Below are 27,550 nucleotides of genomic sequence, written 5' to 3' on the forward strand. Positions count from 1 at the left end.
AAAAAAACAGTTTTAAGTAAGTTACAACTGAATATCACTGATTTGAAGATGCATCATAGTTTTAAAATTAATTTTTAAGATTTTCTTATGGGGAGAAAATTTTAAAACATATAATTTTATAACGTTTTGTTATGTAAAAACAGGCTAGAAAAACAACATAAATGTCATAAAGTTACTACCAATTCCATGTTCTTCTGTGTATACAATAACTTTTTCAATTTTTAGCCGAATCGTAACACTGTCTCAAAGGCATTTGAAATGTTGACACAGCCATCAAAATATAGCAGAAAATCCAATGAATAATGCACAATGCATGCTATTCATGATGACTGACAATTGCTGTTTCTGACTGCAAATGTAAGACACTGTAGATTTTAAGACCTGCCTCCAGTTTGGACAAGTAAAATTATGTAGAAGAGAGTCTCAATAGTCAAGAAACACATTAATTTTTATTACTCACTAATATTTCTAGATAATTCGGCCATCTGGGTGTCTTTTCAACAGTTTCTAAATAATTTAATTATAACAATAATTCAAAAATAATGACTAAAATGTTAAAGATTTTTGCTGGAGAATATTGCACGTTCACATTTATTGTACTAGAAGTGACATCAGTTAATCTTAATGTTTGTGTACACAAAAAAAATACTGTAAGTGATTTTATTACTCAAGAGATTATTTCATCTCCACCACATTAAAAAAAATCAATTACTTTTCTCAAATTAAAGGAAAGATTTGAATCTCACCATTAACTACCCTTGGTTAATTATTGCCATTGTTTTATAACATTCCGATGCATTCAAATATTAATTATAGGAAAATTTCACTATTTCCAACAATATATTTAAAAAGTGGATTTAATGTAAGGTCAAATAAAAAACATTTCATTATCTTAATACCTGAAAAAAATTAATTACTTACCTTTACATTTATTGGTATTTTTATCCAGTATTGCTTTAGTTGATATTATATTTCCATATCTGAAAAAGAAAAAAATTTAATATAAATTAATAACTGCAATTTTATAAAAATTATTTAAAATTTACAATCTGAAATGGTTACAACTAGGCAACTATGAATTAAAAATATCGCATAAATTACATTAGAGTATTAAAGGATAAAGTATTAAATTTATGCAATTCACAACACTCAATGCAATTCTCGCTAAGCATCACAAAATTATCATCAGATACAGTTTGCTGATAAAATTTATAAATTTAATTTTCAAAATTATAAGTTTGACTTAAAACCAAAATTAATTAATAAAACACAATTATGGAAATTTTGTGGGATTAGTTTCATTTTGTTATACTTTTCTATTTATTGTATGAAAAATTGTGACTTTTTATTACTTATCTCATCACACAAATTTTTTAGTTCAGTTGAGTACATACATTATATACACTGGGATAAACTCCATAATTTAAATTAATTTTCAGCATAATTCTAGTACAAAATTAATGACTTAAATATGTTTGACTATTAGTTAACCCACCTTTATTTCGTGTTATCAGTCAGTACTTTTCTAGATATATATCAAACATGATCGTTGATTTAAAACTGCATTTATTTATTCTCTAGCTTTAAAAGCTGAAGCTACTATCACTTAAATATATAAAGTACTTATATCTTAAACCAAACCTTTTGTAACAAGCTCCAAGCATTTACTTCTATGTGAATACAGCAGTAACTTGGCTCTAATGTGCACCACAGTTTAAAATTAATTTTAAGATTTTCTTTTATAAAAATAGGTTTCCAATTCAATTCATTTTAAGTTTTGTTAAATAATAACAAGATAGAAAAACTATAAAAATGTCACAAAATATATAATGTTTTATGGCTCTATTTCAACACTGTGTATAAATAATTTAATACCACACCTTAAAAGACATTTTAAAGCTTATTTAAGCTGATCTGCCCATTGAGCATTATGGCAAAAAAATGCCTATTATTAGTGCATAATGCATATTCGATCCATCCACGACGACTTCCAATTGAATAGTGGATATAAGATGCTGCGCACTAAGATGCATTTCTGTTTAATCCATTTTTACTTGTCATCTTAGAATTGAGGAAACATAGTACACATTTAGCCACATTATTCTGAATCAACTAGGCTTCATTCATTTATCATATGCCCGAAATGTCTTTATTAGACAAAAACATATAATGGTAATGCTCCTTAGAAAGAACATTCAGAGTTAATTTTCTTTAACTACTTGCTTTGATGATATAAATTCCACTTAAAAAAAATATATAAATCAAATTCAATCTAACTATGAGTATCTATTGAAGAGTTTTTGAAACAATTCAGGATTATGACAACAGAAAAGACTTTACATCAGCTAATAAAATAATTGGAAAACTTAAATGTTAGCATGCATAATGAACTTAATGATTTAATTTTGGAAATTAAATCAATAATTTTTCAACAAACTGCATTTAACTTATGAATATATAGAAGTGTAACAAATAAGGAGAAAAATATTTTATTAAGAAATTACCATGAATACAGAGATTATCTTTTAAAAAAACTTTCATTTACATAGATAAAAACTGCGTTTTTGAAGGAGATACTTACCAAATGATACTATCTGATCGACAAGAGAACAATTTAGAAGAAAGATATGATCTAAACAAAGAATATAGAGCAAATGAAGTTAACGAGACAGTCGCAGGAAAGCGTATGCTCTCAGTCCGTTAACACCTTAATTGGATCCAAAGCCCATAGTGGACTCAAGATAAAACATTTCTATATAACTCGGCCTTTTAAACCACAAAGAAAATGCTGAAGTCCATCTGTTGAAGACAATGATATTTAAAATTATCTAAACTTTGCTTGCTTGGATTTTGTTTTATTATTTAACATCTATATATCATTTTAATTCAACAAGATATGAAGCAAAACAAGCAAATTTTAAAACAAAATAAAATTTTTGATGACATTTTCAGTAATTTCAAAGAAACAGAATAAACAACTTTTTTTTTAATATTTATTTTTTAAAATAAATATTAAATGTAGAGAACCATGAAGAATTATATATTTATAAGATCCTGCATACAAATTTAAAATAATATTGTTATTTATAAACAATACTTGAATTTAAATCATTTATAGAGTTTCGTAGGCTTGGTTCTGTATTAAAATGAATAGTAACAATATTTTTATGCAGATAAGCATTCTTCTTGATGTTTAATGAAGGGATTGATAATGCTTAATTTGTCAAAGCTGCCTGGCTTTGGAAACCAGACTTATTTGCATTTAATCAATAGAATTGTCATATTAGATCATTGTAAATGTCAAAGATATTTAAGACATTATAAAAAATACTGTATCTATCCAGTTAAACAAGAATTATCTATACTACTTAAAATAAAACTGAAATGCTTTCCTTACTCTCAATCTACAAAATAGTGTTCCTACGTAAGTTAAATAAGATGTCGGCTAAATGGCAGTAAGCAGTGATTCAATTCAAGAAAGTAAATTTAAAGGAAATAAAATTAAGAAGGCTTATAATTCAAGTCATAAATCTGATCAATCTGGGCGAGTGAAGTTAATAAATAACAAAACAGCTTTTATGTTTTTTCATGTACTACTATAATCATTGTAACTTACTAAGAATGATTTTAAAAATGATTTAGAAACTGATACAATAAAATACTAAATACAAACTGTTGAATTTAGGAAGTTTTCAAATTCTATTGCATTTGAAAAGTTTTATTTTTTTAGTGATTGATTGAGAAATATTTTATAAATTTAGAAAACTAACTAATAATAAACATCACTATAGCATGTAATGAAGAGGAGCTAAAGCCAAAATGCATGCATGTTAAGAATGGTAATAATATATATATATTGGATGATATTCTCACCTGCTCATTCTGTCATTCAGAAGAAATGTTGCTATTTACATCAGAAATTGAAAAACACGTTATTTAGTTATGAAGTATTTCTGGATCAATCAATACTATAACCTGATCCATAATTAGTAAAATTTATTTTTCAGCTTGTATGAAAACTTTGAAGGTAAAGAAAGAATTAATTTGTACGTAGAATATTTCTGAACTATTAAAAAATTTGTACTCGCTAAACATTTTAAATTCTTTCCCCGCAACAAAAAGATTAACACATTTGCAGTTGTTTATTATATGAGTATCTTGTATGTGGAGTATACTGGGTATAAAAAGTGAGCTGTTACATGTGTATAACAATTACCAAATTAAATATTTTATATTGAGATCGTGACAAACAGTTTTCAATATAGATTAAAAATAGTGTAAAAATAGTGTAAGTACAGTACTCAATCCAATACAAATAGACTTTAATTTTCAATGTTTCTAGACAGATTTCTTAAAAATGACTGATGATGATAAAATATTGAACTAGGCAACTAGTAATTATATTTTAAATTTAAATAATTTTAACGAAATTTTATCCACAAAATGTATCAAACAACAATGCAGAGTTATATCCAATATTTGACAAACAAACAAACAAACACCATCTACATTGATTGTTAAAAAAGGTAATTGCATTCTCTGAAATTAATTTTTGTAATTATTAATTTCCATATTGCTAACTGTAAGGTCAATTAAATTTAAGAATTTTAATTATATTCTTAAGAATAATTGAATGAAATTTGTGGGTTGGCAGTCTATTAAAAAAAACTGAAATAAAAATTGCAATACATATTTAAAATGAAAATTTCACAAATATTTTTCCTTTTACTAAACTATTTTCATTTAAATGTTATTACATAAATTAAAATTCAGTAAATTTAACTGACAGATTTATTGATTGACACAAAGTATCGGCACATTACCAGACTATGCAGTTGGGTTAAGGAAAGACCAACATGCAGAGTGTTTTAACTAGCAATTAGTAGTAGTAGTAGTAGTAGGAACAGGAATGACATCACAATCTGTACTGTCCTATTAGATTATGGGAAAAAATTTTATAAATTTAATTCAAATCTTTATACAAAAACATGTGGACTGAAACATGAGTGACTATTATTATAATGATTGGATTAGAGAGATAGCTTCCAATACGAAAGTATTTCTATATAGGTATTAAATTCAATTTTCCACTAAAATACCTTCAAATATTTAGATTTAATTTAGAATTCTGTCAAATCTTAAATATACAGAAAAGTTTCTCTTGCTTCCAATATAGATACAATTTTTAGAATATTTTAACATATAATTAACGTATAATATTCTGTTGTAAACTGTGTCATACAGCAAGAATTTACACACATTACCTAGTTCAAATTTTTTAAAAATGTATAATGTCAAAATCTAGCAATAAGAAAATGTTGGGTGATATCAAAATTAGCATAAAATAAATAAAATTGTTTTATATTATTTAATAATAATGATAATCATATCATGCTGTTAAAATCCAAATTAATTTTATGGTAACAAAACAATTTCCATCTTAAGGATTAAAAATTGAATTTATTTTTCCATGGACAATGCTTCAGAATAATAGAAATGTCATCAGGAAATTTGTCCAGAACTGAATAAAATATTAGAAAAACAAAAAAGCTTATGAGTATTTACTGTAATTGTTGTTATAACAACTTTTATAAGAAAACAATCTTTATTATATTTTCAAAACTTACGTGGTTCCATACAATTTCACAACATGGGAATAAATCAATAAATTCATTCGACTAACACAAAACAAAAAGTAACAAATTTAACTACAGTAGAGTCCCGCTAGTCCGAACTAATTGGGACCAAGCCCTGTTTGGAATAGCCAAATAATTAAAATAATGCAGAAGCAAGCAGTAAAACAGGTCCAATTTATATAGATCCAACACCATCAATGACTTTTGTTTCTGTTTTTGTGTGTAAGTACAGTGTAATCTGCTGTTTTAATAGGCCATGCCAAACACTGATTTATTAATTTTACACAGTATTAATACAGTACTACAATAATATACAATTTTTTTGTTGTGGAATTCTAAATCGTTTTGTATTATTAATACCATTTAAATTCAACTGGAAAATACAAAAAACTTATATTTTGCGAGCTAAAAAATTTCCTCTCGACTGACTGAAACATGTTCAGATTAGCAGTGTTCGGACTAGCGGGACTCTACTGTACTACTTAATTCAAATTGAGAATATCAGACGAATTTTTAGATTAAGTTTTATCTTTTAAAGCTAATTTATTCATTAAATTTTATCACACAAAATTAAAAAGTAAGATAAAGTCATTCTTGAAAGTGTAGTATTTTTATTCCAGTCAATATTTAATTTCTCAGTCAATAAAATTCAGAAAAATGACAATTTTAAATATTTTCTTCTCCTTAAACAAGTTCAAAATAAATGAATGTATATATTTATTTATGGTATGTTTCACTAATATTAAGGAGCCATGTTGTTTATATGTTTTAGCAAGGATAAAGTGATGAAATAATTTTTCTGGCTATATAATTGTGTCTTTAACTGTTCTTTGCATTTGACTGAATCAATTTTAATGCCAGTTTTTCAAATTGCTTCTCTGTTTTCCTTTTAGTTTAATATAATGACAACTTCAATTAATTGCATCTCTTAAATGATTTATTCAATTTGCTTTACTATAAATAACATCCAAAACTTCATACAAAACTTAATACTATTGATTTTTGTATATGCCAATAAAATGCTTATTGAGGATGATAACCATCTATACTAATTGAATGTATTTAGAAAGCTACTGAATAAATTTTAGTTTTCATTCCATCAAATGAAGAGCTGTGTGTTTAGTACATTCTCCTTTTCCTCTTTTTTAAATTAAGTCTTCTAAAAAAAAAAAAAACAATAAAATTATTCACAAAATACTTTCTTCAGAAATTATTTCATGGAATTCTTTGATATACCTATTTAATATTAAGAATTTTATTGTTTATAAATTTCCATTTATAAAGTTATAGATGGAAAAAAAAAAAGTTACTTCTTGAATTCCATTAAAATGTGTAATTATTCTTCTCTGTGTTTTGCCATGATGATGGCTTAAGTCAGTCATTTCCATCTTGCATTTACTTTTGTTTATGGTAATCGGATCTTCATAAAAGTCACAAGAACACTAAACCGTAGAAATGTTTTTCTATTTCAATTGATTCCCTGCAATAGCAATGTTCTTATAGTGAATGTCTCTGAAAATGAGCTTGAAAAATTTGGCAATTTTCTGTGTAACTTTTTGTTGAATTTTATTTCCATTAGCATGTTTGGAATTATTAACATGAAGGTTTATTTTTGGTATGTAGTCTTCACTCCATAAATTATCTAAATGCTTTATTTAAATGTTATTTTTCTTTGTCAGCCATCTTTTTGCAGTATTACACAGTTCAAAAAGCATTTCTGGGAACAAAATTTCGATTTATGACACAAACTACATGATTTAAAAAAGTCTGATTTAAGACCACTCAATGAGTTTTCCACAAACCAATTAGATAACAACAGTGGGAATTTATTGTTTTTGAAACTGACCAATTTCTTGCCTAGAAAATGTGTATAATACAAGCACGTTTGGAAACTGGCAACGAGTTATTTCTTTTCTTGCATTAATAATACTGTTTATATTAGGCTAGTCAAATGAAAAGCTTTGAAATTTAAACTGAAAAAATACCATAACAATTTTTTTTAGTATTAGATATAAGACGGTGTAGCAGTGCTTAAACTAATCAAGCAATGACATTTTACATTTTAATCTGTAGGTAGTAATAATAAATTGCTTTTTTTTAATATTAAATTTATAAAATACTCAATCGTACTTTAGATAACATCTTAAAAAACCTTTAAGAAATACAAAAAGTGATCTTTTTACACTTACCAAATACAAGACAAAAATGTTAATGCAAAATATTAAACTTTAGAAGTTTATTTGAAAAATACAATAAAACGCTAATTAGAGCAGCAGCTTCAGACAGCTGGTCTACATTGCAAACTTTTGTTTAATTTTATATTGCTAGCAATTGTAACCAGCTGGCTAGAATTATTTAATGCATCTACCTTTTCGTTTTTTCTTTTTTACTTATAAAAGTCTTTTGACATTTTAAATTTGACAATAGGTTCAAATATGAATATTTTTTCATTAGTATAATGAAAAAAAATCTGCAATACTTAAACACAATTGCTAATTTAAATAATTATCCTATCAAATGATAAAATTACTGTCAAACTCTTATTCAAATAAGATAGTCCAAGCTAGTGTCAGCTATAAATTTATGATGATTAAAAAATGCTACATTGGATATAATTTTAGTAATACAAAACAACTTAGTATCAAATATTAAAATTCAAAATTAATATCTGATAACTTTAAGCTAGTGAATTTATCATATTTCTAATATAAATGCTATAATAAAATGCAACTTCTACACCAGTGGGAAGGTTCAAAAAGATTTAACTAAATAGTTCATTTGACTTCATTAGGATTTCCAACCTGGAAATTCCTGGAACAAAACTCGAAGATTTTTATGAAGTTACATTTATAATCTCTCAATTTCAAAAAATAAAGTATTTTATTGCAGACGACAATTAAATTTTTATAACTAACTAATGTAACCATTTAATAACCACATTAAACTAAGTTGTTTCTAGTCAAATAAACTGGATTTATTATTGGGTTATGTTTTGGCTAATTAAATGACACAAATTGCCATTTGCTACTTAAGTAAAAACGTGTCATTTGGCTGCTGCTGATGTTTTTTCAAACCTCGTAGATGTCGTCCGCATCTAAACAGATATGTTCGGCTTCAAACGATGCATTTAAAATATTCTTTTATGATATATCTCAAAATGTAATTGTAAAAACTCCAGAGATCATCAGTTATTAAACAGTTATCTGGACTCTTAATTTATGCATTCAGACTCAGTTTAAATAATAATTTACATTAATTAAGATGCCCTCCTGTGACATTTTTCTGGCTCTGCCACTAAAATATAAACACTATTTATATTTGACAAAAAATTCATATAGTTAATATGTTACATGTAACAAATAATACTTATGTATTGTATTTCTGCTGTTCTTTTTGTTTAATTAATTTATGCTTTGTTCACGTGAATTTAAAATTATTATACTAAAATTTTTAATTTAAAATGTTTATGTATTTGCATGAATATATAGTAAAACTTCTAATCTGGAATCTTCTCTTTCTCGGATTCCTTCTCAAGTGGAACTAGATTGTCAGTCTGATGAACTTTTATATAAGATATTTTTCTACTTCTAAAGTCACTCTCAGCAAGTTCTTGTCAATCTATTAAATTCTGCAAATTCTTTTGACACGTTAGCCAGTTAAGTGAGTTTAATGTGGCTAGATAAAAAGCAAGCCAATGACATCACAGTTGCAAATTTAGCAGAAAAGCTGTTAAATCTGGCTTTAAAGCCAGATTTAACAGCTTTTCTGCTAAATTTTAAGCATTGAGCAGCTTAAAATTATGTTCTGCACCTGGTGGAAATGTTAGTGGTTTTTTTATGTCGTAGCAGGAAGAAAAGTTATAGTAACTAAAGTTTACTGTTTTATTCTTTAGTTTTCATTGGAGAATAGTGATTTTCTCATAATTCATATTTGTATTTAGAGAATTCTTCATTCATGGCAACCAACTTGAATTTCACTTTCAAAACTAATGAAATCTTTTACATTAATAAAGATCTATTCACAAATCACCTAAATTTTCCTGTAGATATTTTCCTACAGATAATTCATTATATTAGGCTAAATTGGACTTTTGAATACATTCAAGTGTAGACAGTGAGGTAGTTTAGTGATGTCTAAGTTAGTGACATTTATTTAAATTATTATTACAGCATCACATGTCATTCTAATAATGATTCAAATAAATATTCTTGGCTTAAATATATTGCAGAATTACATACATATATATATATATATATACATATACACACACACACCTCCATATGAAGAACTCTCCATAAACCAAACTATCCATTTTTTTTGTTCCTTATAATTCAAAATTTAGAGGTTTTACTGTATTAATATGAAAATAAAAGATTATTCTGCTTATGGACTGTAGTAAGAAATAATGATTTTTGATTGACTGATCTTAATAGAATATTTTTATCAGGTAGCAACACTTGGAGTTAATTATATCATGAGACACTGTCACCCAAAAAAATTTAAAAAAAATGGAAGCAAATCAAAACAATATCTGTTGTAACAGTGATATGGAAAATCAAAAATTTTCTTCGTGTGATTCAGGCAATCAAACAAATCAATTCACTGCTAATCAGTGCAATGGAATTTTATAATTGTTGCTACAACACAAAATTGGAAATAAATTGAGTCTTGTGCAATCGGTGAAACTACATAGCTTCAATTTGGAATTATTTCCATAATTTAGCATGGAGTCTATCCCCTTTTTCATATTGTTATATATATGCTATGAGAGATCTGTGCTGACATTTTATCTAGGAAAGAGTAATATTTGTCAAAAGATGCAAGAGTTACTCCTACAATTTAATAAGATTAAAGATATCCCTTTCATTCATTGAGGCAGAATTTGTCTTTTGTCATTGGAATATTTAACAATCTCCAAACCCATTTGACCAAGAAGGAATATACAAAAGAATCACGTGTGGTTCCCGTATAAAAATGAACAAATGGGTTGGGAGAAAGAATACATAGGGGTTACAAACAAAACTTAATAAATATCTTAAAGAGAATGGGCAGTATTGTACAGCTTTGTCTAGAATGGCACAAAGCAAAGGATTAGTGGTAGAATGGGAGGAAGCTAGCATTATAAAACTGGTACACTCACTAAAAATAGCAATGAATTTGGAAAAAGTTGAAATTTATAGAAGTAAACTTTTGGGCAGATGTATAAAACTATAAGGATCACACAGTATTATCCACAGTCTGAAAATGTATGGTCAAAAGAACTTATTAAAGAATAGATGTCCATACAATCAAAAACTGATATTGTGAATGTAATTTTTCTTTTTATCTATTTTATTTTTTTGGATTCAAATAGCTCAATATTCCAAAGAATTTTGTATTTTAAATGTGTTCTTAACTTTTCTATACAAAAAATAGTTATCAAATGTTCCATGATTTTTAAAAACCTGAAGATGACCTGTAGAACAGGTTGAAAATGTTAGTTAATAAATAATTCTCAGTGAGATAAGATGTTATTGTAGAAGTTAATTAATACTCAGCTGGAAGGCTTCTTAAATGTAATTTAACATTAACATATTCATATTAGTAGCTTTAACAGTTAGTTATGTAACACACTTTTGCCTTAATGTCATAGGGGTTCATTTGTAAAATCAAAACCATTCACACTTCTCTACATTTTGATTTTATAAGTTACCAGTTTCAGCTTTGATTTTGGATTTTAGAATGAATTCATTCATTCTCTTGTGCATCAAAGAATAAAAATTTATTATTGGTAAAAACTACAGCTTAATATAATGCATTATTAATGTATAAGAATTTGTTAATACAGACAAAGTAAAGGAAGTTATGGGAAGGATCTTAAATATCTGTAAGACCTCAACATAAACAGATCAGCACAGAAATTTATGATATAGGCAATCACCAACTTATGCTCATCAGAAACGATAAATAATCAGTGAAACAAAAAACTATGAATTTTATTACCTTAATTCTAAAGTATGGAGTTAAAGAAATAATTTAGAAATCTGTCATAAAATAATTTTAATAACAGCCTTCTATTGAAATTTCTAATAAAAATAATTTTAGAATTTCTGATAAAATTATCTAACACAAGTTAAAAATAAACATGACAAAGACAAAAACAAAACTCAGCATTATTTTTAAATTTATAAAAAAGGAATTACTTATAAAGAAGCACTAGCTAATAATCTCCATAACAACAGACTCACTGAACAGGTTTCACAGTCATCTTTCAGATTTCAATTTGTAGCAAAGTCAGTTATAAGTAACGTGACTTCCTTCAAACAAAATCCAAACAGGAAATTAGTGAAAAGAATGTTACATTCCTTCATAAAAGTTTCACACTTTAACTGACGCACTCAATTTTTCCCAAAGTTGTTCGTTCAGTTTAATTTCTATTATTACAATATGTGATTTGATTAGTTTATATTATTTATACTCTCGTATTTAAAGAAAATAAAAAGATTTCACCAAGAAAAACTGCTTTTTTACATTGTAAGGGCCAACATTTTAATTCTTTGTTAAAAATTACATTTTACAAAATCAGCATCTCTCTGAATAAAATTTTTCTAGTAATCTCTTCCAAAAGAAAATTAAAATGTAATTGTGTGGCTTAATATAACTTTCTCATGTATATTCCTTATCGTGTATTCAGAGTCTGACCTACATTCATCAGGAAAAGAAAGGAAAAATATTCATTAGCTAGCTTTCTGGTGTATTTAAAACCTAACTTTTAACAATTCCTTTGTTTAAATAAAAAAAAAATAAAAATAAAAAAATTTAATTATCCACATAAATACCAAACCAAGGCATTTCAAATTAGTTCATTATATAAATAAAAGCATTAAGCATGGGACATTTTAAACCACATTAACTAAATTAAAAATTATGAAAAACATTCTTGAGAACTAATTATTGATTGGACCAAATTTTGTAAACATGTTTCACCACCAAATATCACTCCCAATTTAAGAGTTTTCACTTTTACTTTATAAAGTGACCTTCATTATTTCATTTAAAAACATTTTATCCTTATATTCACTTTCACAAAATCCAACAATAAAATCAAACATGGATAAAGATCAACATTATTTGTAATTGCCTATGTATTAAAACTTAATGATAAAATTATCTGCAAACTATTAAATGTAACTTTAGATAAAACAACAAGACTTTTAAGATGCATAATAATCTTTGAGAGCGAACAAATGAGAGATATTTTAAAATTGTTAAAGTATGACTAGTAAAGAAAGTTAAAATTACAAAGTATGCCTAACACAGTATCCTTTTCTACATATATAAAATAATTTTTTTTGACAAACAGCATATCTTGCCTATTAAGTATTTTATTCCCATCTATGTATTGTTGCTAGTGAGAAACAAAAATGAAAACTTATCCAAATTACTGAAGTTTAAACTAATTTAACATTAAAACTAGTAATATAAACATGTTAATGGTTAGTTACATAAAATCTTTCAACTATATTAGATACAAAAGCAAAATGGTATACATAATTCTTTATAAATCTCATGAAAAATGTGCAAATTTGAATAGTCCACATGAAAATTTCTTGTTGTTCCTTAACTATACCTCTTTTATGAGCTCTCACCCAGTCTAAGATGCAGTGCCTCGACATATCTCCCATATCTTGCATAAGATATGGGAGGCATGTTCCACAATCAATCTAGAAATTTTTATATTACTTCAGAATCTCTCTTTTCATAATCTAACAGAATATATAATTTTAGCTTATAGATTGATCTATTGTTTATATCAATTTTCTTTCTGGCAATAAGAATAGCTGAAGTCTCTAGACATCATACATTATCACAATTCCATAATTTTTATTTCCATTTAAAGTTATTCTTTCTCAATTTTATTATGACAGAAAATCTACACAGTAGTAATATAGATTACAGTTTATTTTGATAACACCAACTAAACATTATATTAGAAATTAAATATATCCATCAATTATCAACTTTTTAAAAGTCACCTATTAAAATATCTTTGCATTTTTCTCTTAAATTTGAAGCAGAGAAATATTTTTCTAAGAACTATATATATATGTAAAAATTCCAAAATGTCAATCAAAAAATGGCAATAATCATGAAAATATATCAATGTGATTAAAGTGTAACAGTTTCAATGCTTTCTTAGTACAAAATTCATTACAACTTTATTTATTTAATTTTTAATTAATTTATTTTATACTGATGTCAATAAACAAGGTAAAAAAAAAAATTACTAAACTATTCAAAGTTAAGACAGACAAAAAAAAATCTGAAGTTCACATTCTCGTCATGTCAAAAGAACAAAATCCCACAACATAGTCAACCTTCCTTTTAAGGCTATTCACCACCCAAATAAGTAAATTTGACAAAAAGTCACTCTAGTGTCAGTTAAAGCCTTAAAAGGAAGATTGACTCCCTTGTGACTATTTTCCTTTGATGTAAAATGGATGAATTGTAAAGGTAAAATATATTCATAGTTAAGAAATACTTATATTTTTGTTTGATGCCATAATTTTGCTTTAATTTGACAATATTTATGCTCTTCAAACCTTACTGTGAAGATAAGGGCAACAGAATAAACAAACATTTAGGAATGCTAAAAAAAACACACTTTTATTTTAATTACTACATACATTTTAATAGAAAAACTCCTTTTGAGAATAATAAATAATTTGACCTAAATTACAGTTTTGTACTTTTACTTTAAAAAAGTACAAGTAAGAAATTAATTTCGAATTAAATGCTAAAATAATATATGGGTAACATACACACTGCATTCCTTAACACCCAAATCTCTAAATCTAACCTTTGTAGACACAGTCAAAGATAACGACAATTTATTACGCATACTTTAATTCTCCGTTACTTAATCCAACAGAATAATTTAAAATGTTTGATTTTAAAAATACGAAAATAAAACTGCTTTCGAATCAAACTGATTTTTCTATTGTTAAGTATAAAAAAGCTAGATTAATTTTGTTAATGACTTAAAATGTAATAAAAAATTTCCATTCTTTTATAAATTGTGCTAATGTACCAGTATGTGTGTATGTAAATTTGAAACAAAATAAACATTATTATTAGTAATGTAAAATTAAAAACAGAATAATTTGACTAAACAAAAACATTACATAACATAATAAAAGTTATGGAGGTTTAATTTACCAACGTNTTTTTTTTTTTTAAAAAAAAAAAAAAAAAAAAAAAAAAGCAATTAAATACAAAACTGATAAATTCATACTTAACACATTAACTTCCAGAGGGAAACACTTAAAAATATTATTCAGTTAGAATTATAATAAGTAATTAAAACAAAGATGATCATCACACTATTGAAGTTATTACAAATCTGCTTAATAACGACCAGAAAAATTTAAGTTTACTGAAAAACAATCAAAATGTACTCATAATTTTTGACATACAGAAATATGCCCAAATAATTTTATCTGCCCAGAAAAATAATTCTTGTAATCAAATGTAAAGTGATGCAGTCGTAAATACTTTGTGTTAAATATATTTTAACTTGCAGGTAAAAAAGAAAGGATAATGTCAGATAAAAAAAAATATATTACATTTATCCAGACAATAGTAAGGAGACAAACTAATGCCAACTATGAATAAAAATCAAACACTGGAACTTTTAGGTAAAGTTAAACAATATCCTCTATAAAGAAATTTAAAAAAAATTAAATTTGATAGAATTAGATAATAAAAATGATGCAAACATAGTAAATGTCTAAAATTTCTTTTGTTCCTTGTAAAAGTCCTGTTGTAACCATAATAAATTATTTAAATTTATTATGGTTAAATAATTAAAAATTGCTTTGAGCAAATATGGTACCTCTGTCAAGTTTTGCATTGTCTCCAATTCAACTGCTGGGAAAAGTGCAATTACAGAAATATGCTCAAAAACATCATGAGCTGGCCAGTCCCCAGCTACTGTAACTACTTGTATTATTTGCTGACAAAGAACTATTTCCTATATACTATATATAAGTAAAATGATTTCCAATTATTTTTGAAATAGTACTTTGAACTTCTATGCAGGCATGCATAACTGATCTATAATATCTTTCAAAAATGTTTTATGTTTTCCACCAATCAGTCAATCCTTGGATTGTGCTCTACACATATTATACTGTATATGTACACAAGAAGCAACATCAAGGACATTAACCATATTGTAATAAATAAAAAAAATTAAAAAAAGGGTGGTTAAGACCGAACAATTTGTTCTATGCTCACTATATACTTGGCTAATATTTTATACATCATGTAGACATGTCCTTTGGTTTGGTGGTAGAATTTTATAATTATTGGTTTTTCAGTGGCAGTTTGCTCTACTTTGCCTGCCATAAGCATTAATGATAGAATAATAACTAATTTGTTCATTTTGACTTATTTTTTTTTTGAAACAAAGTTGCTTCTTTTCCAAATGTAAAATTAGTCTAATTAACGGCTCTATCTTTAGATACTTGCATATTAGGAGGCAAGTATCTTTTATTTTTTGACATTTCCTACTAAAGTCAAATTCTATGAACTGTGAAGCTATCAGTCAGTTGCAAACTTGCAAGTACATGAGAACTAGTGTGAATTAATTTTCAAATAATAGTTTTCAAATGCTCTTTGTTACATACTTAACTCCAGAGTTTACCAGCATCAATTTTGATAGGAAGAACACACAACACATTTGTAATTCCTAACTAAAATTTACTGTAGTACTTTATTCATAATTAGCAGGTAAGCCCAGCATTTCTTGGGCAAAAAATAAGTACAAACATTAAAATTATTAGATTATTTCATACTATTATATTTACTATATATATACTATTATTTCATTCTATTATATTATATTATAATATTTGNTTAAAAAAAGGGGAAATATTTTATTATTTCTAATTAAATTTAATGATTCAGTATATAAATAAGTAAATAGGAAATAAGCCACATTGTTACCGATACATAATCTCTCATTAAAATATTTCAAGTATGATAAGAAAACCTTTAAAAACGAACATTGGTCATTTAATCTGCAACACTTGTGTTCATTACAGAATTGTTTACAAAAATTACTAATAAGTTTTTAATTATACATCTTTAAAAATTTAATTTACAAAATATAAGTAGGTCAATCACACGTTATTCGTCACATAATTCATTAACTGTAAATAGAACCACAATCATTATCTATAGGAAATGCAACCGTTCAAATAATAAATATCATAATTTTCAAATGTATGTGTTTCTGACATGCAAAGAAATAGGTTATGCTTCTTTATCTCAAAACATTACAATGCATAATAGTTCTTTTCGAAATGCTCGACTAGAGAGGGGGGACAGACGTTCCGTGACAGTGACGACGACTTTGCCGGAAATGTCGGGTCATCGGTGTAATCTACGGAGTAAAGTTTTAATTTTCAATAAAATATGAAATTAAAGATGTATTTATTATTGCTCTTTTGTTTCACTGATAAATCAGTTTTAACTAGAAAATATCCAATTGTAAAACACAAATTTTTTTGAATATCTTCAAAGTTACTTTCAAAATATTCCTCGACAAACAGAAGTGATAATAACCATAACCGGAAAGATAAGATTCAGAAACTATGCAAAACACTCATTTTCTCAATCAAACATCAATTTCTTGCATAATCCTTTCTATTAGTTAGTGTCAAGCACTCTTTGAAAATTGTAAATAGCAAATTTTAATTCTGATCAAACCTACATTGAATTAGTTGTAATAGTTTCATTGCTATGTCCTTTGTAATTTCAAATACATTATTTTTTGAATGAAATCTGGCATTGTTAGAGAAACTTTTCACTTTACACCACAAGTAATTTTCATGCATCCAAGTGATAAAATGTAGCTACAATGTAGTAGAATAAGATGGCACAAAATCCATAACTTTTATAATCATTCACAAATTCCACAGTTTATGAAAAATATAATTGTTGAATTGTTGGAATTTTATGTTACTACAACTTCTCAAATGCTCATCTTTATTGACTGATACCTATTTAAGTAAGGACAATATATTTACTATATATATACTATTATTTCATTCTATTATATTATATTATAATATTTGAGACTGCTCTGGTGTAGATTCATGTTGTCTATGATTATGAACACTTATAGCTCTAGAACTTTTTCTTCTTATTTGTGCTCTCGCAGTCTCAGCATTATGTATCAATCAATCTCAAAAATATTCACTTGAGATATGATTTTACCAATAAAAATATCAAAGAGAATAGTGAAAGAGAGTACGTGAGCCTGAACTCGCCAACTCTCTTGTGGAAGAGCAAAAAGTGGGTCTTTGCCACCTACCGGGTGATTCTCAAACTACACTCTAGTGGTACAAAAGCATGAGTGGCTGCGAGCGGTAAGAGTGCATGTGTGGCATCCTGCCGACCATGAGATTCCCCTATAATTTTTAATACATTTTTTATGAAACTTTTATAAGAAAAATATGCAGTTTTGATTAGTGGTAAATATTCCAGGGATCATAAAGATGCTACAGTTAAAATTTGGTAACAATTGGTTCAGTAGTGTTAGTTGGAACAACGAAAAGTACATTGTCTCTTTATATAGAAGTACAGATTAGTAGAATATGATAAAATGTTAATTCTACATAATTTAAACCAGTTTGAGAGTATCTGGTTTTATCCAGCACTAATAAATATATACAGTAGAACCTCGATTATCCGGACTAATTGGGGATGAAGGTAGTCCGGATAAGGAAAAATCCGGATAATCGATACAAATACTTTAATTTGTCTTTTAATGATAATACAGCACGTTTTCTTTTCGATGACATATCGGTAATATTAAAAGTAAATAGTGTATTTAAATCGTGATCAAATTTTCAAGAAACAAACGTTCGTATTACATTTGGACTACTACTGACCCAAGGACTATATACTACTAGTTTAAAGTCCTTGCTACTGAACAACGCTAACAGACTACCTATTGTTTAAAAGGCCCTCTGGTAGTGCAAGAAGACGGATTTTATAAAATAAAAAGCAGTTGAAACAGCATTTTTATGAATAAAAATTTGACAAACTATTTATTGTTTTATGACGAGTAAAATTTTTTCGTTGCGTTCACGGCTTTTAAGTAATGCATAAACCTTCGAGGCGCGAGGCCCTTCGGACCGCGAGGCATAGGCGGTGGCCCACGTCGTCCATGCCTTACGCTGCCCTTGATCATAGAAATGATGTAATTTGAATATAAATTATTTATAAGTATGTACGTCAAGTTATATTTTCATTATTACGTAAAATATATTTAAGCGTTTACGACCACTGTGCTGGGTGAGACGTTGTTGAAACAAAAAAGTTATGCATTGCATTACGTACATAAACAGTGTCATAATTCGCCAAGTGCAAATCAGCAAATTCGTAAAATTTTTGTTTATTTTAAACAATCCGGATAATCGAAAATCCGGATAATGGAGGTTCTACTGTATTTTATTTCTTTGGAATGTTTTTTGCATTGCAAAATCTTTTTGTAAGAGCATTTGTAATGTACAAGAAAGTTTGAAAGAAAAAAATACAAGTTTACATCTTGAAGGTTATGTTTATATCTGCTCATCTTTCATCCAAAAAAGCAATTTCTGTTTATCAACATCATTAAATGTGGTGTACAGTACATCCTTCTACAAATTCAATATATCAAATGTAAAATTAAATAATGCAATTTAGCATTAATTTTTTGTTTTCATTACTTATTTCACTTCAAAATACATTGTTCTTATAAGCTTTTTAACGGTCATTCATTTAAAACATCTTGGAATTTATATTTTGCAGTTTTCTTATTACTTTTTTTGCAAAAGTTTTTGGTTTTATTCATAAACACAAACATTATCCAAATTTTAAAAAGAAATAAGCACTAGTTTAGTACTATATTCTAATGATTAAAAAAAAAAAATACTACTACTGAAATTAAAATTTCCTAATGTAACAATAATTACAAACTAAAAGGAATTGACAGAAACTGTGTGGCACATAAAAGCTGAAGAAAATTGTACATAATCTATTATTATTGCTATATTTGAAGAAACCAATCAGAAATCTTACCCATGATAAAACATACCTAACTAAATAAATTAATAATAAATACAAAATTTTAAAATTTAACATCAATTTTTAATAAATGCCTTCAGCAGCATTACTAGCTATTGTCAGTAAATTACAACACCACACTGGGAAGTATGTAATGATGAACACAACCAAAAACCAATGTGGAGAAAACTAAAAACTATCGCAAGACAAACATTTTCTAATTCCTGATTTCTTCAGGTGCTATGATATGGATTTGAACCACAATTGTAATTCAAATTTATGTTTCTCTCAAAATAGCTTTTATGCTCCCATCTGGTAACTGTTATAGCACCTGAAGAAAACTGAAGGAGGAGTTAGAAAACATTTGTCAAGATAATTTTTTGTTTTCTTCACTGGTCATAGATTCTGTGTTTGTCATTAGCTGTTGTCAGGTTCAAATATAGAAAATTTCAAAGTAAGAAGCATGTTAAATTCAAAATATGATAAAACTAATTATTAACAACCTCTAAAATTAATAGTTATTAATAAATATAACAAATATAAAGATGAATGTCTATTAAAATCACACCCAGTACTTGTGTAATTAAGTACATTGTTACTTACAATATATTCATTGTCTGGCATATTTTATAATGTCTGCATTCTTAAGGTTCATGTGATTACTCAAATCCACATTTATAAATTTTGATGATTTTTTAACTGTTTGGTGAGTGAGGACGGTGATCTTTTTCAATAAAAAACACAGTCGCATAAATCTTATCTTTCAACCATGTTTCTATGTCATAATGACAAGATTTAAAAATGTGCCAATAAATAAATAGAAATTATTTTTTAAAGAGGCATCGCTTCGTTAATCTCATACTGGTGCAGAAATTAGAGTTTGTAGTTCAAACTGGCTACAAACTCAAATTTTGTAAATATTTACATTTCTTTACATTTTAATTATTATTTCATTAAATATTTTGTAAACATGTTCTATATTTAATTTATTAGACAATAGGAATTACACATAAATTAAGTATTTTAAAATAACTTACGGAGCACAGAGGGTAAGCAGGTCTTTGTCAGTGGTGTTCTGTGTTAAACCTCTAATGTATAAGTTGGTTTTGCTGAGTTGTTCTCCACCGGAAGAACTGCCGCTTCCGCCACCTGATCCAGATCCCGATCCCGAGCCGGACCCCGACCCGGAACCAGAATGGGAACCGGAGACAGGCGTCCCAGTGCCAAATACTGGCGGCGAAGCAGCGGGAACCCTCGTCGATGAATACGCCTGCAGAGGAAAAAATATCATTAGAGATGGCATTGATTTTTTTAAATAATAAAATAATATATTTTAAATTTCATGCATAATGATTTATGCAAAAAGCATTACTTGAAACATTCCTACATTTCATTTTCATACCCAAATTTTAAAAAAGCAACATGATCATAAAATATCATTGTTATTTAGATTTAACATTCAGATAACACACAATGGCTAGAACTTTACTATGGCAATAGCAGTACCTATTGAAATTCTAAGCCAAGTTATATGTGAAAAAAATTAACAATTCTTATTCAGCAAAATAAAACATAATAGTCTTGAAGGGGCCTTGCAAAAACCACGTAGTTACTTAGTTCTCAACTATTTCTATAACAGTAAAATATACAGTTTATATAATTGTATGAGCATTTTATATCATTCTGCTTAACTATCATGTAATGGTCTTTCCATTTTAAAATCTCAAATGCACTAATCACAAAAGTTAAATTTTAAACAAATTAACAGCCACAAAAAAAATGGAGAACTTGCATGGCAATTTAATCACTTTTGCAAAACCAAACACCAAGATATATTACATCAAATTTATTTTAAAAGAGAAACTTTGATTTACTATAGCCATATTAATAAAGTAAAATTAACCATCAAATGAACAGTTGACGTAAATAATTTTTCGCCAAACTTCGGGTAGAAAGAAAATTTTATCGACTAAGAAGTACGATTCTGCAAAACAGTTACGTCTTTGAAATAAATAAAAATAAAAAATATACTAAATTGTAATATTTAACTTTTGCTTTGATATGGTTAGAATGCCGATCTTTACTCTCGTATAAACCAGCAAGCAGAGTTTAAAGGCATCTTTAAATTACTTGCTAACACTATTATACATATGGCCTAAACTAGAACAAAAACAAATGCTACTAAGAAAATTTATTGAAAGTAATAAAATAATTTGAATTAAAACATTGTATATTATGACTACCATACTAGCAGTGATAATCTATGTAGTAAAGTCATAAACAACTTTACTGAATCTACAAAATAGTGTAATATTTACTTATATTCTAAATACTTGGCAGAAAGTTAATTTTTCAATTTAAAACTGATAAAAACAAAAAAACTATATTTAGAATATGCTTTTATCATTTATTATTTTATCTGTGTACGTGATTAATGATTAGACGTGCAATACATTAATGTTAATTACAATTCTTCTATCACCCCTTTTGAATTTTATCATCTTTATATACAAAAACAGTTTTTAAATAATGAAAACTGACATTTTTAACCACGAGAATTGCATGTTCACTTTATATAAAGCATACTATAATAATTCATTCAGCTTTAATAATAATTAATACATACAAGTTGATTCAATTATAGCCCAATTAGTACTCCAGCAGTTCATTTGCCACCAATAATTAAAATTTGAATGGCAAAAATTCCAAATGAGGTATTTGACTTTAACCTTTGCTATGTAAATTCAGCAGTGAGACTAGTGCCATTTAATGAAATATGTCAACTACAATTTTATCATTCGAATCTCTGTCGAAATTTTGATTAGTTTTGCATAAATCTCCAATTGGAAATTTGGGAATAATGTTTAATTTTAAGTATTAAATTATTAAAAATACTACCAAAAACAACAAAAACTTCAATAGACAATTTATAAGAATAGTGTCAACTCGAGATGAGAGTCAAATCTCGTGATTTTGATGTTACACAATGATTAAATAATCTACACACAATTAAATATTTATTTTAAGTTTTCAATGCCTTTTTTTCATTAAGATATTTAATAGTGATTTTTGAAATGATTTAACTATTTAATTTAGTTATTAAAAAAATTTGATACATGAACAAATTAAAATAAAGTGAAAGAACTTCAATTTTTAAATTCTAAAAGTCCATTTCAGTCATTTCTCTGAAAATAATAAGACGACGACAACAATGAATTAGTAAACACATTTATAAACAACTTAACCTTGAGCTGAACTTACAAATAATACATTTTGCAATTTACTACTTCAGAATTTTTTTTTTTTAAATTTGGATACTTTACTTATCTTAAAGTCGAACACCAATCTATTTAAAGTCAATAGTAAGAAAAAACAAACTGAATATTGATCTCTGGCCAACCTAGATCTTGTGTCAATCAAATTTTGATCAATCTATTGTATTATAGAATGTCTCTTCTACCAACCATAGGAACAGTTTCATCCAAATTACAAATTTATTCACAAACTGAACGCTGTCTGCTAAAGTATAAAACTTAAGAGCTATTTACATGGATGTATTAATCATATATAAGTAAGTTTTCGCAAAATTAAATAATAGAAGTAATAGAGTAGTAAGAGTCAGATGAAGCTAAGAAACCAGATATGTAGGACTCAAATTTACTTTTACAATAGCTAAAACCCGAATAATCAAGATTATAACATGCTTTTAATAACCAGGGGCCGTATTCTGGTCACTGTCTCTCGTCTCTCACAATCTGGTTGCTGATTGGCTAATCATTTGGATTAACCAATCAGCGACCGGCTTGTGAGAGACAAGAGACGGTGACCAGAATATGACCCCAAATGTTAAGGAATTAAAGAAATGAATAGTATAAATCTAAGGTAAATACTGGCAAAATATGTTGTAATATATTTAACAATATTAGTGTGTTGAAAAAATTCTAATCAAATGTAGAAATTTAGCAACAAAAAAACATTTTTTTTTGACAGGTTTTAAGCAGAATGATTGGCTTATCCGGAGTAGTAACTTCTTGAAATTTTACTAATTCTACTCTACACTAAATTCCCTTTCAAATTATACATAATAAAATCTCATCCCCAAAGTTAAAAATGAACAAGATATATTTTTATGTAATTTCTACATTAAATCAAATCATTTTCTAGTTCACTTAAGAGTTGTCTAACGTCTGAAACTTGAATCTGAACTCTATATACATACCAAATTGGAATACATGTATTTTTTTACTTTATTCTTGCATATTAAATTTGATTTTTTTAAGGATTTTACATTCATAATTTCAAAGAGTTGAAAAATAAAAAAACCAACAACAACAAAAATCCAATTAAGAAAGATTGCACTTCCAACAATGTGAAAATAACTGACAAACAGTTATCAAAACTTAAACAGAGTACAGTAAACAAATTTATAACAACTTCTAGGTATTTATAGTTCAAAACCACAAAATATTTTTATACACAGACATTCTCTAACTGTGTTTTTGGAGTCTTATTTATTTGGTAAACCGATGTGTAGAACACCTCATACAATATTATTCTATGCTCCTAAGTTATTTTCTGTTGCAAAAATCAAATACGTAGTAAAATAATTCAAAAGCAAATTATCTCAAATTGTCTAGAGAAGTATTTATTTAAAGAAATGAGTAGAAATTGCAACAATATTTTTGTGGTCGGCTGTTGCTACATAACTTTATGCTATTCACTTTGAATTTCACGAATTAATAACAAAAAATTATCCTTTTTTTTTAATTGAAACTTTGTACTTAGATCATCTTTTGAAACAACACTTTTTCAAGTTATTTCCTTATTAATTTGCAAAATACAATTCTCTTGTAGCAGAAACAAAACTCTCTTACAATCACAATCAAACTAATACTAGTATTGGGTCGTGGCAAAATTTGTATGGGACATACCAACTTTTGTCAGAAGTGTCTCCTATTTCTACTAAAAGAAAAGTAAACAATTTGATAGTCCAAAAAGTGTTTCATTTAATTAGTCATACTGGATAAATACACTGAAAACTGACCTGGAAAAACTGTTTATTATTTTTAAATCTGATTTTGCACAGAAAATCTGCAAAGAAAGGCTTCTTAGCTATAGAGAGTAAATATTGCTCTTTATGTACTTTACAATGAAAGAGGACTTTGAACAGAGATATGAAAAAAAAATTATGATAAATTATCTAGTAGTACCCACTTTTTGTTTTTGCAGTTAGTCAACCCTTGATTTAACCACAAGTCATTCAAGTTATTATTTAACTAATTGAAATCATTAGATTAGAATATAACAAGATAGAGGCAACAATCATTTTTTGAATTTATCATCATCTAAATAGCAAAATAAAATGAAATACAATTTTGAAGATTATTAAAAAATATATTTTTTGTGGTAAATTTCTCATATATCACACTATGTGGCTAGATCATCATAGTTTGGTTCATTTATTAACACACATTTTCATAAATATAAATCTTTAAGGCAAACATCTCCATCTGCAATTTATTTTAACCACACAGGCAATTTCGATTGATACATATCTATTGTAAAGCAGAAAAGATAAATCGTAACTCTCACCATAGCAAAAATTCATCTGCTGTCCAGCATAAATAAATTAAACGATAGAGTTAAAAAGTTTAAACACAGATATAGATAAATTATCAGAAACATAAACATTGGTATCACTAGTAGTATTGGAAGCAAAAGTTTGAGATCAAAGTTTGCCGAACAATTTTAAACAGTCTACAGGAACATAGCTGTTAACTTGTGGAGTTTCACATGTCAGAAGCAGTTTCATTCTACAATAGGAAGCACCTATTTAACCGAATTAGCAAACATTAATTATATGAAATACACAAAAAAATAAATAAATAGATAGATAACAGAAAAGTAATGATCTAGTATTAAATAAGTAATACTTCCAACAAACCAAACATTTTAAATAATTTCTGAACAAGAATTTAACATCATACAAAGCTTATATTAAAATAAATAAAAGAAAAACCTTAACACCTAAGCATGCTTATGAGATGATGTGTGTTTAAAATCTTTCCTCCGACCCAAAGAATATTAAAGTACTGCTACAAATTCTTGTATATCATCATCAAGAATCATGCTTTTCTTAAAAAACTTCAAATTTTCATACATATATTTTAAAACGCATTTATAACAGGGGAAAAAAAGCTATGTATTCTGTTATATATCTTAAATTAACCCGTGTAAATTTTATTTATGTAATATAAAATGAAGGCAATGGATACTCATTTCCACATCAAAGTGAAAGTTTCCATAAAATTTAATTAATAAATTCTAATAGTTTATTTTAAGTTACTTCCATAGATTGCTTTAAATACTTTTTCAGACATTTAAAATTTAATTTATAACTCATCTTTCCAATGACAAGTCTTTCTTGTAGTTGTAATATGTACCAGTTTGATTCCCACATACGAGAGAACAGATAGGTTGAAATAATAAATTTTATTTATAGAAGAGAGAATGTTTTTTTTTTCCCTCTAAATTTCATCTTAAAATTAGGAAATATTCTTAATTTATTCTATATAACAATTCAACTATGTCCAATTCTAGAGATAACTGTAATTTACTGCTTGTCCATTGGTATTTTCACTGATGTTTCTCTGAGATGTCTATTTATTACAACTTGTTTTGATAAAAGTAAAGTTAACAGATACATACATGGCATCTACCTGAATGCTGAATTATTTGAGAGAGAACATGCATCGATACTTGGTACCAAATTTCCATAAATTGTTAACGCACATAAGCACAGACCACATATAACTTCACAACTGATGTAACACTTAGAATGATGTTTTGCATTTTCAGGATTTAATGTATTTAAAAAAAGGGGAAATATTTTATTATTTCTAATTAAATTTAATGATTCAGTATATAAATAAGTAAATAGGAAATAAGCCACATTGTTACCGATACATAATCTCTCATTAAAATATTTCAAGTATGATAAGAAAACCTTTAAAAACGAACATTGGTCATTTAATCTGCAACACTTGTGTTCATTACAGAATTGTTTACAAAAATTATTAATAAGTTTTTAATTATACATCTTTAAAAATTTAATTTACAAAATATAAGTAGGTCAATCACACGTTATTCGTCACATAATTCATTAACTGTAAATAGAACCACAATCATTATCTATAGGAAATGCAACCGTTCAAATAATAAATATCATAATTTTCAAATGTATGTGTTTCTGACATGCAAAGAAATAGGTTATGCTTCTTTATCTCAAAACATTACAATGCATAATAGTTCTTTTCGAAATGCTCGACTAGAGAGGGGGGACAGACGTTCCGTGACAGTGACGACGACTTTGCCGGAAATGTCGGGTCATCGGTGTAATCTACGGAGTAAAGTTTTAATTTTCAATAAAATATGAAATTAAAGATGTATTTATTATTGCTCTTTTGTTTCACTGATAAATCAGTTTTAACTAGAAAATATCCAATTGTAAAACTGACAAATTTTTTTGAATATCTTCAAAGTTACTTTCAAAATATTCCTCGACAAACAGAAGTGATAATAACCATAACCGGAAAGATAAGATTCAGAAACTATGCAAAACACTCATTTTCTCAATCAAACATCAATTTCTTGCATAATCCTTTCTATTAGTTAGTGTCAAGCACTCTTTGAAAATTGTAAATAGCAAATTTTAATTCTGATCAAACCTACATTGAATTAGTTGTAATAGTTTCATTGCTTTGTCCTTTGTAATTTCAAATACATTATTTTTTGAATGAAATCTGGCATTGTTAGAG

General features: G+C 26.9%; 1 protein-coding gene across 2 annotated transcripts in view; it reads right to left on the bottom strand.

Moving 5' to 3' along the window:
• Positions 1 to 832: 832 nt before the first annotated feature.
• Positions 833 to 27,550, bottom strand: part of LOC111628823 (protein alan shepard-like) — a 241,729-nt gene continuing 215,011 nt past the window's right edge. For both annotated transcript variants that reach the window (XM_023372665.1, XM_023372664.1), the window contains 2 exons: positions 20,771 to 21,003; positions 833 to 980 (listed from right to left, as the gene is read on the bottom strand). In XM_023372665.1, the coding sequence (XP_023228433.1) occupies positions 914 to 980; positions 20,771 to 21,003 (300 nt within the window). In that variant the 3' untranslated portion in view covers positions 833 to 913. The remainder of the gene's footprint in view (positions 981 to 20,770; positions 21,004 to 27,550) is intronic.

This window comes from Centruroides sculpturatus, unplaced genomic scaffold (genome assembly GCF_000671375.1).
Source record: "Centruroides sculpturatus isolate CEXI.00-Female unplaced genomic scaffold, Cexi_2.0 scaffold585, whole genome shotgun sequence".
Taxonomy (NCBI): Eukaryota; Metazoa; Arthropoda; class Arachnida; order Scorpiones; family Buthidae; genus Centruroides; species Centruroides sculpturatus.